The following is a 13,815-nucleotide window of genomic DNA, read 5'->3' as shown; positions in this document are numbered from 1 at the left end:
GCAGAAATGTAACAAAAATAGCCTCAGTGCTGGAAGTGCTGGGCAAGGCTGAATCAATCTTTTTTAAGTCTTTTTAAGTTTAAAACCAAGGCCCTTGCCATTTGTGGTTTCTAAGAGTCACAATTAAAAATTGTTTCTGCCACTGAGAAAACAAGTTAGAAATAATCTCTCCTCTCTCAAATATGCGGTAGCCTCCCTTGTTGTCTGAGAAGAGAAGTAGTTTAGTTACAATAATTCTCTCCCCCACACACCAGGGTTGCTAATTTTGGTGGACATATTCCTGAAGGTTTCATCACATGATATAATCTTTAATTAAAGATTAAGCTTTAATTCCTGGAGACTCCAGAACTATTCTTCCCCACACCCAGTAGTAGAGCTGGCTGGATTTTTATTTTGTATTTTGTTGGAAATTTTCAATCTTTGATTGGGAGAACTGAAATGAAAAAGGTCATTGGGAGATGTTGATTCAAAACAAAAAAAAAACCAATGTTGTTTAGTTTCCATTGAAAATGTAGACTTTTCTCATTTTGCCAGCTCTGATTTAAAACATTTCAGAATATTCAATTTTGCGCAAATTTGTTATTTTATTTTTTCATTCTCATTGGGAACGGAAAGCAACTTTGAAATGTCAGTTTCCCACATATGGAAAATTCCTCTCTCAAACAGCTCTACCCAGTAGCTGTATCAGCCTTGTTCCTGGACCATTTTATATAGTAAAAAATTGCATCCAGCCTCGCATCAAGGTGTGAGTGAGTAACAAACTTTGATACTGTGGTGAATAGAGCATTACAAATGCATCAGACAAAGATGTACCAGATCTGCACTATCTACTTAAGAAACCATCTCCATGCACTGTCATTAATAAGCAGCTGGTTGCTCCTCTTTACATGCTTTAAATACTTTAAGACAATGACTTCAGCTGCAGAACTTGCTTCCCTCCGTTAAAATATCAGTTTGCTCCCATACTACAGTGTATTTTAATGTCCTTTTACATTAAATAAGGAGTATGTAGCAGATAGGAATTGGGCAATATCCCTAAAATATACCCCAGCACAAAGACCCTAAAACAAACAAGCCACCCCATTACCAAACTGCATATAAAACATGCCATAAATCAGCCATTCAGAATAAAATTAATGTAACAGTATAGGAAAGCTAGGCACAGCATTGGAGAAATGCATATGAAACTAGCACCCGAGAAACCGTAAGAGGTTCAGGCAAACATCTAGAATTTTAAATGCTGATTCCATCCTACAGGAGTCCCCACAAGGTCCACAGTCCTCCATTCCTTATAACCCCCTTCATCCTCTTCCCAACAGACCTCTCCTCCAACAAAATGAACCAAGAGTAAAAAGATGTCTACTTTAGTTTGGAGCCAAACCAGATATTCCCCATGACATAGCTACTTGGTGGTTCATTCTTGGTTAAGGAAGATTGGTCTTCTATTAGCCCTGCCCAGCTTCCTTTTTGGGGCCAGGTCCACTCTTCTCTGGCAAAATTAAGGGGCCTATGCCTCCCCACACAGATCTAAAAACACAAGTCAAATTAGCATCAGCTGATCCCCTCGAACATGTTAATTATGCTCAGCCAATCAGGGATCATTAGGAAATAAAATGGGCTTCAGCCATCTGACTAAACCCAAGCAACCAACTTAACACTCAAAAAGGCAACCCCAGAAAAGCTGCTGTGAGATCTTTTTGGTGGTGGCGGGATAACAGAGGAAAAATGTGACCCACCTGGGTGGGGGTGAGGAGTAGGGGAAGCTCTCAGGATGAAAATATCCCCTCCACCCTTTGGTTTCATTGTAGCGCTAGTGATTTGAAAAGGGCTACATTTCAATTGTTTTCACATTTCGCCACAGCTATTTTGCATGGGCTTGTTGGCAGTGCTGCACGGGTTTAGACTCTTTGAAGGGTATCGCAGTCCGACAGAGTTCTCAGACTTAACTGGGCAGGTTAATTGTTCACAAGAGCCAAGAGGTTCATCATTTCTCTGACAAGGGTGTGTGTTTTTTTAACTTGCAAGTTGGGTGGCTCTTCTAAAAGGTGGTCAAGAGTTACAAGTATCTCAATCGCTTTGGAGCAGGAATCCGTGGTCTTGAAGTAACACACCAAAAGGCAATAAAGCACTGCAGTCATGTAAACGTGGGAGGGGGAGATGCTGCCTGGCAATGGAGCACATGTCAGAGTAAGGAAGCAGATAATAGCACCACCTCCTAGCACATGTTCTACCCTGTCATGCCCAATGGGCATTTTGTTGGGAGAGAACTCGTTATCCTTGCTTTGGCCTCATAACCCTGGGGCTTTGGATCTGGTCTTACATCCTACCCCCATTTCGGATGCCCACCATCACACCTGAAGGCAACAGGAAACTGCATTTTAGTTGTGGAACTCATTCACTCCTGAAACCTCTATTTTATTCCCTCATCCTTTAAAAATAATATTATTTATGTTAAAGGTGATCCTAGATGCCAAGTTAAACTCCCTCCTCAAAGGTGCCTAGTACCTGGCTATTACCAGGTTGCTAACACCTTCCTTTCCAGTTGCTTATATTAAAATTGCCTATGCTCATTTGTTATCTGCCTTATACTGTAGGCAGGCAGTACTTTACCATGTCCCTCCAGACTCTGTTTTTTTACCTGGCATCCTTGGCAGTGGATGCTATGTAAATAAATTACTGCTTTTGATCTGAGAAATAATTTGTAAATAGTTCTTGGACAAGCATACGCAACTCCACAGTTGTGACTAAGAAGAAACATTGCCAAGGGGATGTGCAGCATGAGACATACGCTACAGTAAGTGCACAGTTGATATCCATATATTTATATGATCGTAGTGTGTGGACCAGGACCCCATTATGCTAGGTACTGTATGAACACACGAACAAGAAATCCCTCTGCACACCACTGTAAACATTAGCAGCAGCTCAGGAATAGTGACCCCTATTTGTAGCCCTGGTTAGGTATGGTATTGGATTCTGGCTTTTGCTGCCTAGTACCTGAGTTAATGGTCAATACTTGGGCATTGTGCAACAGCTGCCATACTCCATTATTGCACCATTAGAGCTGAGCACCTAATTCATTCAGTGCTTTTTCAGCCTTGTTGGGTTTTGTTTTGTTTTTTTAAACTAGGTCCTTGATCCCGCAGAGACTTACTCACAGGCTTAACTTATACTGAAACACATGGTGTTTAATCCAGCTGACATTAACTGTCTGGGAGTGCACAATAGCTGAGATATGAAACGGGGTTGGTGAATTTCAAAGAAGGTGATGTGGTGATGTTTTCATTTCCTGTTTGCAGATGCATAACTCTCAGACTCACTTTTTTGCTGCACATACTCGCACTGGAGTTTTACTTTTGTTTCCTAAGATTATCCCCTAATATACACTTAAAATGTCCTGTTTCATCAATTTGCCTGCTAGTAAAATGTGTTAGACAGACTACTTAGCATAAGCAAAGAGGGGAAAAAACCCAAGACTGCCCAGTTTCTGACGGTAATTACTTTGTTCCAATAACAAGCCACCAACCTGATTTTTTAAAAAAAAGGATTAGATTCTGCTAAATCAAGTTTTGCAAGGAGTGCCTGACCAAACAGTTGCTCTAAATATGTGATAGACAAAAGACTTTGTGACTGTTTGATGTTTGGTGTATCAATGTTCCATGATCCTCAGGAGTTTAGTATTGTTTGAATAAAGAAAGGATTTCACAACTGGGTCATTTGCACATACACACCCAGCTCCGAGCTCACACTCCTCAGGATAGTGTTTTGTGCATCCAAAAACTGAAAGGACAATTTAATACAGAGACAGTACTTACAAGTGCTGCCTGCACAACAGCTTTGGCTCTCACAGGTATTTAACTCTTCTAAAGCATGAATCCTTTACCTGATCTGTCTTTGATAACTTAATAGGAATTCATCAGGTGGAAATGACTGGTCAGGTGTCAACTTTCAAACACACATTTTCAGACACTTTGAGATGAGGTGGATGCACTTTCTGAAATGTAGTTTTATTCTAGAATTGGGCCAATTTATGGCATCTGGAATTAATTTATTTTGAAAGGAGGTCTATATGAGATTCAAATAGCTCAGAAGGATAGCAGTGTAATACCTCAATCCACCAGATCCTATGATTAGATAGATAGATACTTGGGAGGAGCGGAGTGGAAGGAGGTTTAACTAGCATAATAGCTTCCCTCCATGTTTGTATTCCCCAGCAGGAAAGACTACTGAATGCTAAAAACACTTTAAGCAGATGATAAAGTAGTCTAGGGGGTTAGATTTGGGAATCTTGGGTTCTCTTCCCAGTCCTGCCATTAATCTGTTTCAAGCCATCCACGCTGATGTCTTCAAAACCAGTCAGTGATTTTGTGCGCCCACCTTTGACAGTTTGATCTGAAGTGTGGAACAACCAGAACTCCAGTTGAAGTCAATGGGAGCTGCAGGTTCTCAGCACCTCTGAAGAGTAGAGTCACGTTGTCCCTAGTTGGGCACCCAAAAACCTGAGGTGCCTATGACCAGTGGCCACTTTTGAAATGCTGCTCTTACCTTCTGTGGTGCAGCTTAGCCATCTAGAACATGTCGAAACCACCACCAACAGAGCAGGGCTGGTGGGAGGGTTAATTAATATTTGTAAAGTACTTGAGGCACTCAGATGAGTGGTGCTATGGAAGTGCAGTGTTACTAGACGCTTCATGCTTTTAAGAGAAAAAATAGACTCTATGGCACATCCTGCAAAGCTGAACCCAGCTATTAGAACCATTAGGAAAGTGAAAGAAAACCCTGCAAACTTATGTTTTTAATCTGTGATCTCTGCAAGCTGACCACAGCCTCCAAGTAAACGAGTCACACAAAAGTTATCTGTGTTAAGACTTAAGTCAACTTAGACAGTTCTCCGTTGATTGATGGTTACTCAAGTTAAGAACTTCTCACCATCAACCATGCTCTTGTTGCAAAGGCAGAATTACAAGGGTGGAATACATTGGTGTCATGATGCAAAACTGGAATGCTGCTTCTGCAATTAAAGCTGCACATTCCAAAGAGAACAGTACCTAGTTGTGCACACAGACACACATATGCACACGCAAACACACAAAACAAAAACATTTAGCATGCAAATACACCAGGAGCAGACTACAGCTTCATTTGAAAACCACAGCGTCTACACATATACTGGCTTGGCATTTTAGCCCATTAAGAATGTTAGTTAGTGATTAACTCCCCTACACACAAACACAGAGTTGAGGATATATTTTTTTCCAATGTTTTCAAAAATTGGGGAACTGCATTTAGAAATACATTGTGTTGGCAAACTCTGAATTTGGCTAAGAAAGCAAAAGGTGAAAACAAACATTCCAAAGTATTGTAAAATTTATTGTATAAGTATTGCAGCTTTTAGAATGACATATAATTGCCACTATTGGTTACTGTTACACAATAAGCGTTTACAACAGATTCTTGTAAATTGGCATCAAAGTACATATTCATACTAAAACAGCAAAATATAGATAAGTACTGCATTGCATGTGCTGTCAATAGTTTACATGTTTAAACTTGAACAGAATTCAGGATATAGGACTGCCTATAACAAACTTCAAAGCCAAAGCAATGCAACTGGAAGTTTAAGAAAATATCAATACAATGAAATGTGACTATAAGGCAGGCAAATTAGGACTTTAATGTCGTCCTTCATGAGCTTCTATAGTACAGCAAAAATTTGAAGCACAGTTTCTGGAAAACTTTTTTTTTTTGTAGCTTTGTGTTGTACATAGAAAATCTGAGCTGACAGAAAAGAATAAAAATCCATTCTGTTCTTGACTAACATTGTTTATGCCACACATCTGGATTCAGTCATTTTTCAACCCTTAATAAAAACGTTGGGCTTTTATTTTTTTCAGTATAGCAGTTAGTGCAATTTTATAGATTCATATGCATACAAAAGGGGTCATTTCCCAAGAAAGCAATCAGTTCTCCTTACTCCCCCACTTAAGATAGAATGAATTTTAAAGTACTTAAGGAAACAATGCACTAGATCAGTAAAGCTGATATTCCAACTGTTGAAATCAAGGGTTGTGAAGGGAACTTAGTTTTACCAGTGTTAGAATCAAATAAACCCCATTCTTCCTTGCCATCTGTATTTAAAAATCCTTGTTCACATTGCAGTTCACTAAGTTTTGGTGGCACTTTATTGAAGAATGCTGTTTGCCCTACTAGAAGATAAGAGGAAAAAAAGGTAACATGACTTTAAAGCTAACGTGTCAAACTTCTAGCAAACAGGCAGATTGGGACAAGAGGTTGCTAAGCATAAGCAATGTCTTGTTTCTTCTGCTTTTGTTAAATTCAAAAACAACGGAAAGGGTGCTCCTTCTCAAAGGGCTTCAAACTCTTCCCTTCCCACCCCCATTAACATCAACAGCAAATCTCCCATTATGGTCCTACACTACAGAAGTCAATCAAGTTCAAGTACAATTCTCTCATCTGCAGAAAGGCAGGGAGAAATCAAGGGCAAAGATACATCAGCTGTTGTGCGGCACAGCTGTTCTTCAGTAACTTGGTGGTAATATGGGATATCAGTATTCAGTAGAAATGGACCCTGAGGCAAAAAAAGTTAGACCATGATTCCTAAAACCCTGTTAGGCTCTTGGGGTTGGTTTGGGCCCCATCTTGAGTTTTTGGGTAACAAACACATAGATTACACAAAGCAGAAAGAGGAGTTGGGGGGTGGTGGGAGGGGGATGACTGCAGGTAAATCCTGGCTCCAGTGAAGTCAACTGAAGTTTTGTCATTGACTTCGGAAGAACTCAGATTTCACCTCAAAGGGTTAAGTGCTGCTGGAAGTCTAGATTGGTTGGAATCTATGGTTTCCCTTTCCATATATGCCCATATCTAAATCCCGGTTAGTGGATGTTAAGGACACCTTGCTGGAAGAAAAGATAGATCCTTTTTGTCTTTGTGCAACAGATGGGTTGAAAGGGGAATTCCTTTGCAATGAAAATTCCATGTTTTGAGCCTTCCTACTTATACAGACATATCTTCTGTGAAAAACAAATGAAAATACTCTTCCTGGGAACTGGTTGGGGTTGGGGAGGGAAAGGTGGACATCTGTCTTAAAAAAGATGAAAATTAGACTCTCTGTATGTTGACCAGCTCTATTTCACAATTCATTTCAGAACCCTCTCTTGCCAACCCCCATCAGACAGTGTGTTCAGGAGAGCCAGATATCTTTCTGATTGATTTTATAGGTTTTTTGGGCATGTTAATTCCCCCCACCCCCACCAATGACAAGACAGTTCAGTTACTTAACAACCTCCAGTCCGGATAACGCTTCCATATTTACTATACAGTTTTAGATGTGATGCACACTCCACCCAAAACCTGCTGAGGTAACCATTTTTGTAGCAAACAAACTAGTTAGACTACAGAAAAAACAAACAAACAAACAAAAAAAGAAAACCCAACAATACTATTCACGCATTTTGGCTCAAGAGGGCAGTAGATATTATATTTCAGTTTGTCTTTTGGTTGGTATCTCATTTACAATATCCACCACAGTTTCCTACCCACTGGAGTAGGAGATGTGCATAAATGTATTCAAGTTACCTTATAAACAGTCCATGAAAACAAATGGCAGGAAGGGAGCACCTTACATGGCTAGACACATCAAACTGGGTCTAGTGGGTGAAAGGGAGCATTTAAAGAAGCAGTACCCCTTTTAAATACATAATGGGAAAATATAATGCAAGGATCTAAAGGTCAGAAGACCAGACCCTGGTAACTCACAACACTAGCAAAGATTTGTTTCTCCCTCTGTAACGGGAGGGTTACTGTTTCTTTAATAAGGCACTAAATAGACATGTTACATAAAGGAAAGATAAATTTTAAAAACTTGTATAAATTCATCAGTTTTGTACCTTTTGTGACAAACTAGATTTATTCCTTTGCATGACTTTTTTTATTTTGTTTTTGTTTTCTTGTTTTGAAGGTCAACAGAATTTAGGTGACATGACTTGTAAAGTTACGACGATTTCAAGAAGCTGTGGAAAAGCAGGCAGTGATACTGCGAAGGTACAGGACTACTACCAGGCAAAAACAAAACAAAACAAAAAACCCACAAGCAAAAACAAAGTAATGATCAAACTTCAAGTTCATCTATTCATTATCTCCTTTAAAATATATATAAATATTGTTCAAATGGTCAAAACTTCAAAACTGTTCTCATGGTTTGTTTGTTTTCAAGTAATAGGAAAAGTTGCTTAACAACAATAGTTTATAGTTATTGCCTTTATATCTTTCATTTATGTTACTCTACTAGTTAGCATCTTGCAGAAAAAGAAGTTACATCTCCTTGTAAAATCTTCACTCTTTGTGGTTCCCCCATCTGACCCTTCCTCACATTTGTAGATATCCTCTCCCAGCAAATGGAGAGGTGTAGCTCAGCTAATAATATCCACACAAGGTAGCAAGAACAATTATTCCCTTATGTGTTTCTCTCTCTCTCTCTCTCTCTAATATTTCACTCTGTCACATACAAATTCACCACAAGGGTAAAAAGTCTATCAGATATCCACACAATAGAAAAAATGTAAACAATAGCATAGTAAGACAAAATGCTTATGAAACAAAGATAAATTAAAAACACATCCAATGATTTTGAGCAGGTGCTTGGAAGGGGGGAGGGAGAAGCTGGAACCTTGACATTGGGGAACAAGGGATGGTGATTGTTTTGAATGAAGAAATATTCAGAAGAGGTAAAGGGTTTTGCTTCTAAAGCATTAAACATGGTTTTGTTAGCCTTTATTTAATACATCACAGGAGCAGATTCATTTCCATCTATTGATTTTTACGCCTCTAGAGTAATAAAAGAAAAACAATTAATAACCAGAGGCAGTGTACAAGGATTGCAGATATTTATGCAAGACAACTGCACTCTGTTTTATTCCAAATAAAAGTTTTGCAGTTTAACATCTATGAAAATGGCGTGAACAAACTATAGACTGTAACGCTTGTTTCGGTGTCCCATTTAAAAACCTATCCAAAAAGCCAGACTTCAGTTATGTTAGCGTTTACTCACATTAACCTCAATAACCACCGCTTTCTCTCAAAACAGAGCCTTTCAGTTTAATATTTAAAGAAAAGCAAAACAAAAAACAAAAAACCCATTGTTTTCCTTCAGACTGAAGCTTAGCCCCCACCCCTGCCCCACCCCTCAAAAAAATTAAAAAAAAAAAAAAGGGTAATTTGTTTGCTTCTGTTTTTAATTCACAGAAGTATTGAGAGCTTTTTGCTTTTTAACTCCAATAATCCTAACTGGCAACATATATGCAAACACACAAAGTCCTCTTGTTCTATAGGGAATGTATAAAGCAGTGACTATCACTAACCTACCCAGTAGCAGACTGTATTGTATGGGTAACACTCAGGTGACCATGAAAATTAAAGATTTGCATAAGATGCAGTCTCTCTTGCAATGTTCCTTTCAAGGTTGTCACTTAAACTTTAGGATTTTTCCACTCCCTTCCAGCTAGTTTGTTCTTCACTTTGAAATGCATCCCTTAACAGTTTTGTGGTAGACATAATAGAGGCTTTGACCAACACAAGCACTGACATATTTATATTAAAAAATAGTGCAAAATTTCAACATTTATATAAATAACTCTAAACCCCTGCTTTTGATTTTTTCTGTTTTTTTTCTGTTTTGTTTTTTGTTTTTGTTTTTTTACAATGTAATACACATTTTTTGAGTTGGCACTCAAAAAATTGCCATTTTTTCCTCCTAGTTCAGAAAACAACAAAAACTTTTTTTTATTTTACTAGGCCTCTTCTAATACAAAAATACTTCTGCTCCTCACACATACAGTTTCTCTTATTTTTTAATATATATTTATATATATATTGCAGATCTTTAAACAAAACGTTTTTGTGCAAATATTTTTTTTAAAGTTAAGTGAAATAAAAAAAAAAGCATCCACACACACAGCTCAACTAGAAACAACAACAACAACAACAAAAAATGAATGACTATGGTTGATTCTTTTTTTTTTTTCTCCTTTTTAAACTTCTAGATGCAGCTCAATAAAGAAAAGTTTTTGCAAGCTTTCTTGGCTTGTGCATTCAGACCAGACATAACAAGTAAATATAATACACAGAGTGGTGGGAAAGGGCTTCTTATTTTTTGCTCGTCTTCCCCTACTCTCTCTTTTTTTCTTTTAATGAGAAGTGCAGAGTGTTCTTACTTTCGTGTTTGATGTTTTTCGTTTTTAAAAGGGGTGTCCTTTTTGTTTCTCTTTCTCTTTGTTCCACGCAGTTGTGCTCTCAAGGCCATTGATTTGTGAATGGTGGAGTCTGCTGCCCTCCAGTATCGAGGACATGCCATTGTTGTTCTGCTGGTGCTGGAAAAATGTAGATCCTGGATAGTGACCTATCACCTCATTGTAGGTCGGCGGCGGTCCTTCCATTCTACCATTGCTTCCATAGCAGGTTGCGCTGATGCCAGAGTTACTGCTGGGTGGGCAAGGCCCTCCGAACACTGAGTTATCTATCAAGTCACTATCGAAGATGGTTCTATTGGGAGGGGCCCGGACCGATTCTCTGTTTAGTTCCATTTGCTGCTCTGGATCTCGGAGTTGTAGTGTGCAGGGTCCCTGGTAAGGAGGCGGCTCCTCTCCATCTGATAGGGAGATGGTGGGTGGGAGGTCAATCTCATGTTGCATGTAGGGGTATGTTGGTTGGAATCTATTAAAACGGTCCCTCTGCAAAAACGATGGAACTGATAGTCTGTCTGTGGGTCTTGGAGTGTAGATTTGCTGCTGAAGACAAGGGAGAGAGAGTGAGTTTGGGAACATTTCAGCCTGTATCACAGCCTGCATGTAAACAGATGAGGTTATTATGCAATACCAGCCTTGTCCTCACCTCTGTTACTCCATTTCCTGACACTGTGCTTTCTGAAGGCCACAGACTTCCTTCCTACATTGGAAAGAATAAGAGGAGAATTGAGAATCATTCCTGTCCAGCCAGAATCTAAAATGCCAAATATTTTCAAAGGAATTTTACCAAGTTACATTCTGGGCCTGAACATCAGCTGGTGTAAATCGATGTAGCTCCAGTCAGTGGAGCCACATAATTTATAAAAGTGAAGTATATAGTCACAGGTCTTAAAAACAGTCAATATTCTTACCTGCATTATTAAGAGCATTAGATTATTAACACCAAAAGAATTCTCAAAATCTGATTTTCATCATTTATGCTTTCTATTTTTTTTTAATCTCACTTACAACTTGAATTGGACAGTGAAAACAACACCAGTGTTACTCTCTCTCTCATTAGAGTTGTTTTTTAATTTTGTTTTTCAGGTCAGTTTCACTTTTTGGTGCTCAGGCATGAGTAGTCTTACCTGTGTTCAAGCATTGTCCCCAGTCCTGCCATTAGATTTCAGTATCACCAACCTCAGGCACTCAATCAGGAGCCAAGCCCAAAAACCACCGAGATTAGCTTAAAATTATTATTATTATTATTTTTTAAAAAGGTTCCTTATTTGCTTCTGCTATTACAGCCTTTATAATTCACATTTTCAAACTTTTCTCTGCAACTATAAGGGCTAGAAATGTACCTTTTCTTTTAATAGGAAATTTGTATATAGTAACAACTATACTCCACCATCTGAGGACTTAAGAAAAAAAATCACCAAATATAGTAAGACTCATGATAAAATTGCAGTAGTGGTATAAGGAGGCGGCCCTGGCTCCCCGCCGCACCTGAGGGGAAAGAGCCAGAGCAGGTACCTCCATGGGCGGAGCCAGTACCACCTGTTCCCGCCCCCCGGAAGTCAAGGGGCGGGACAGGAAGTATAAAAGCCAGGGCCCAGAGCTCAGTTGAGCCCAGGATGCCGAAGAGCACAGACGTGGAGGCCCGAGCTCCCGCTCGGCCCAGCTTGCCCTGTGCTCACTATCCCGAGGAGCGCTGGCCGGACCTACCTCGGGCCAAGTATCCAGAGGAGCGCTGGCCGGACCTGCCCCGTGCCGGGTATCCTGAGGACCCTCAGCCTGAACTACCCTGCGCCCACTGGCCGGAGGAGGCGCCAGTGCCTGTTCTCCCCCAGTTCTCCGAGGAACCTATGGTCTGGGACCCACCGGAATGCGCCGACGGAGGACAGGTACCAGGGGAGGGGGAAGTTGGAAGTAGCCCAGGGGCGGCTGACTACAGTCAGGCCGCAGAAGGCCCCGAGCCTATGGCCGTGTGTATCGGCCAGGATCCCCACTGACCACCCTGTCAGTGTGTTTCGGTCGGGAGCCCTACTGATCACCCTGTCAGTGTGTTTCGGTCCGGATCCCCACTGACCGCCTTAGCGGCGACTGCTGCTACCAGGGCCCCGGGCTGGAACGCAGAGGAGTGGGTGGGCCTGCGTTCCCCCTGCCACCCGTAAGCGGGTGGCAGAATTCCCCTTCACCCAGAACCCCTGAGCTGTGCTACAGTTTGGTTGGTGCCCCGCCCTGCCTAAGGGCCAGGGCCCCTAGACTTTGTTACCGCTCTGCCCTGCCCCAAAGGGCCAGAGCCTGAACTGTTTGGTGCCCGCCCTGCCTGAGGGCCAGGGCCCCTAGACTTTGTTACCGCCCTGCCCTGCCTGAGGGCCGGGGCCCCTAGACTTTGCTAACGCTCTGCCCTGCCCCAAAGGGCCAGAGCCTGAACTGTTTGGTGCCCTGCCCTGCCTGAGGGCCGGGGCCCCTAGACTTTGTTAACGCTCTGCCCTGCCCCAAAGGGCCAGAGCCTGAACTGTTTGGTGCCCCGCCCTGCCTAAGGGCCAGGGCCTCTAGACTTTGCTGCCGCTCTGCCCTGCCCCAAAGGGCCAGAGCCTGAACTGTTTGGTGCCCCGCCCTGCCCAAGGGCCAGGGCCCCTAGACTTTGTTACCGCTCTGCCCTGCCCCAAAGGGCCAGAGCCTGAACTGTTTGGTGCCCCGCCCTGCCCAAGGGCCAGGGCCCCTAGACTTTGTCTGCTCAGCCCTGTGACCAGGAGCTGAGCCTGAACTGTTTGTTGCCCCGCCCTGCCTAAGGGCCAGGGCCCCTAGACCTTATTTGCTTGACCCTCAAGTACAGGACCGGCGTGGAACCCTTCCCGCTGCCTAGAAGGAGGCGCCCTGGCTCCCCGCCGCACCTGAGGGGGACGAGGCCCGAACCGGCGGGCTTACAAGTGGCAACACTGAGATCCACGTGTGTGAACTCTGGTGCCAAAGTGACTCTAATTTTGTGGGGTTTTAAATAATGAAAACATATCTGTTAATATTAGGTAGGAGGAAAATTAACTTATCCAACAGTGCATTCTGAATTAGAGGACTCCCATCCACTTGCACGACCTTTCTCTCTCTCTCTCTCTCTCTATTTTCCCCCAATTTTAGAAAAATATATTTTGTGGCACTGCATGTGATGTCAGATACTTCAAGAATCCAGTCAAGTACTTGCTTCTGAAGCTCAATTTCTGCACACAAATCTCAAGGCAGTTCTGTTATCAGTGGAAGAAAAACAGGGATTTATATGGAAAAGAGATGTCCCAGATTCTTTTCACTTCTCTGTGGTTTTTAGGGAGTCTCTCCTTGAAATGCAAGAGGTTAAGTATAATGACAACCACATACTTTGGAGTTAAAGATAATGGATCTATAATTTTAGTTTCATACCATATATCTATGCAGCCGAAATGTCTGATAGTTGTGAACAATGCAATATTTCATAGGGAGTTTTGAGACTTTAATATGTAACTGTCTACACAGGCACTGATTGTTTTAGTCTATTTAATTGCATGTGGCTTCCTTTGCCTACATGAAGTGATGTTCT

At 41.4% G+C, this 13,815-nt stretch overlaps 1 protein-coding gene across 5 annotated transcripts in view; it reads right to left on the bottom strand.

Moving 5' to 3' along the window:
- Positions 1-5,349: 5,349 nt before the first annotated feature.
- PMEPA1 (prostate transmembrane protein, androgen induced 1) overlaps positions 5,350-13,815 on the bottom strand; it is a 71,683-nt gene continuing 63,217 nt past the window's right edge. For 4 of the 5 annotated variants that reach the window (XM_032782589.2, XM_032782593.2, XM_032782591.2 and 1 more), the window contains exons 3-4: positions 10,906-10,959; positions 5,350-10,802 (exon numbers count right to left, since the gene is read on the bottom strand). In XM_032782589.2, the coding sequence (XP_032638480.1) occupies positions 10,254-10,802; positions 10,906-10,959 (603 nt within the window). In that variant the 3' untranslated portion in view covers positions 5,350-10,253. The remainder of the gene's footprint in view (positions 10,803-10,905; positions 10,960-13,815) is intronic. The other variant, XM_032782590.2, reaches the window with a different exon arrangement.

Source organism: Chelonoidis abingdonii, chromosome 14 (genome assembly GCF_003597395.2).
Source record: "Chelonoidis abingdonii isolate Lonesome George chromosome 14, CheloAbing_2.0, whole genome shotgun sequence".
Lineage (NCBI taxonomy): Eukaryota > Metazoa > Chordata > Testudines > Testudinidae > Chelonoidis > Chelonoidis abingdonii.
The sequence above is the reverse complement of the archived record's forward strand: the minus strand, read 5'-3'. Positions and strand labels throughout refer to the sequence as shown.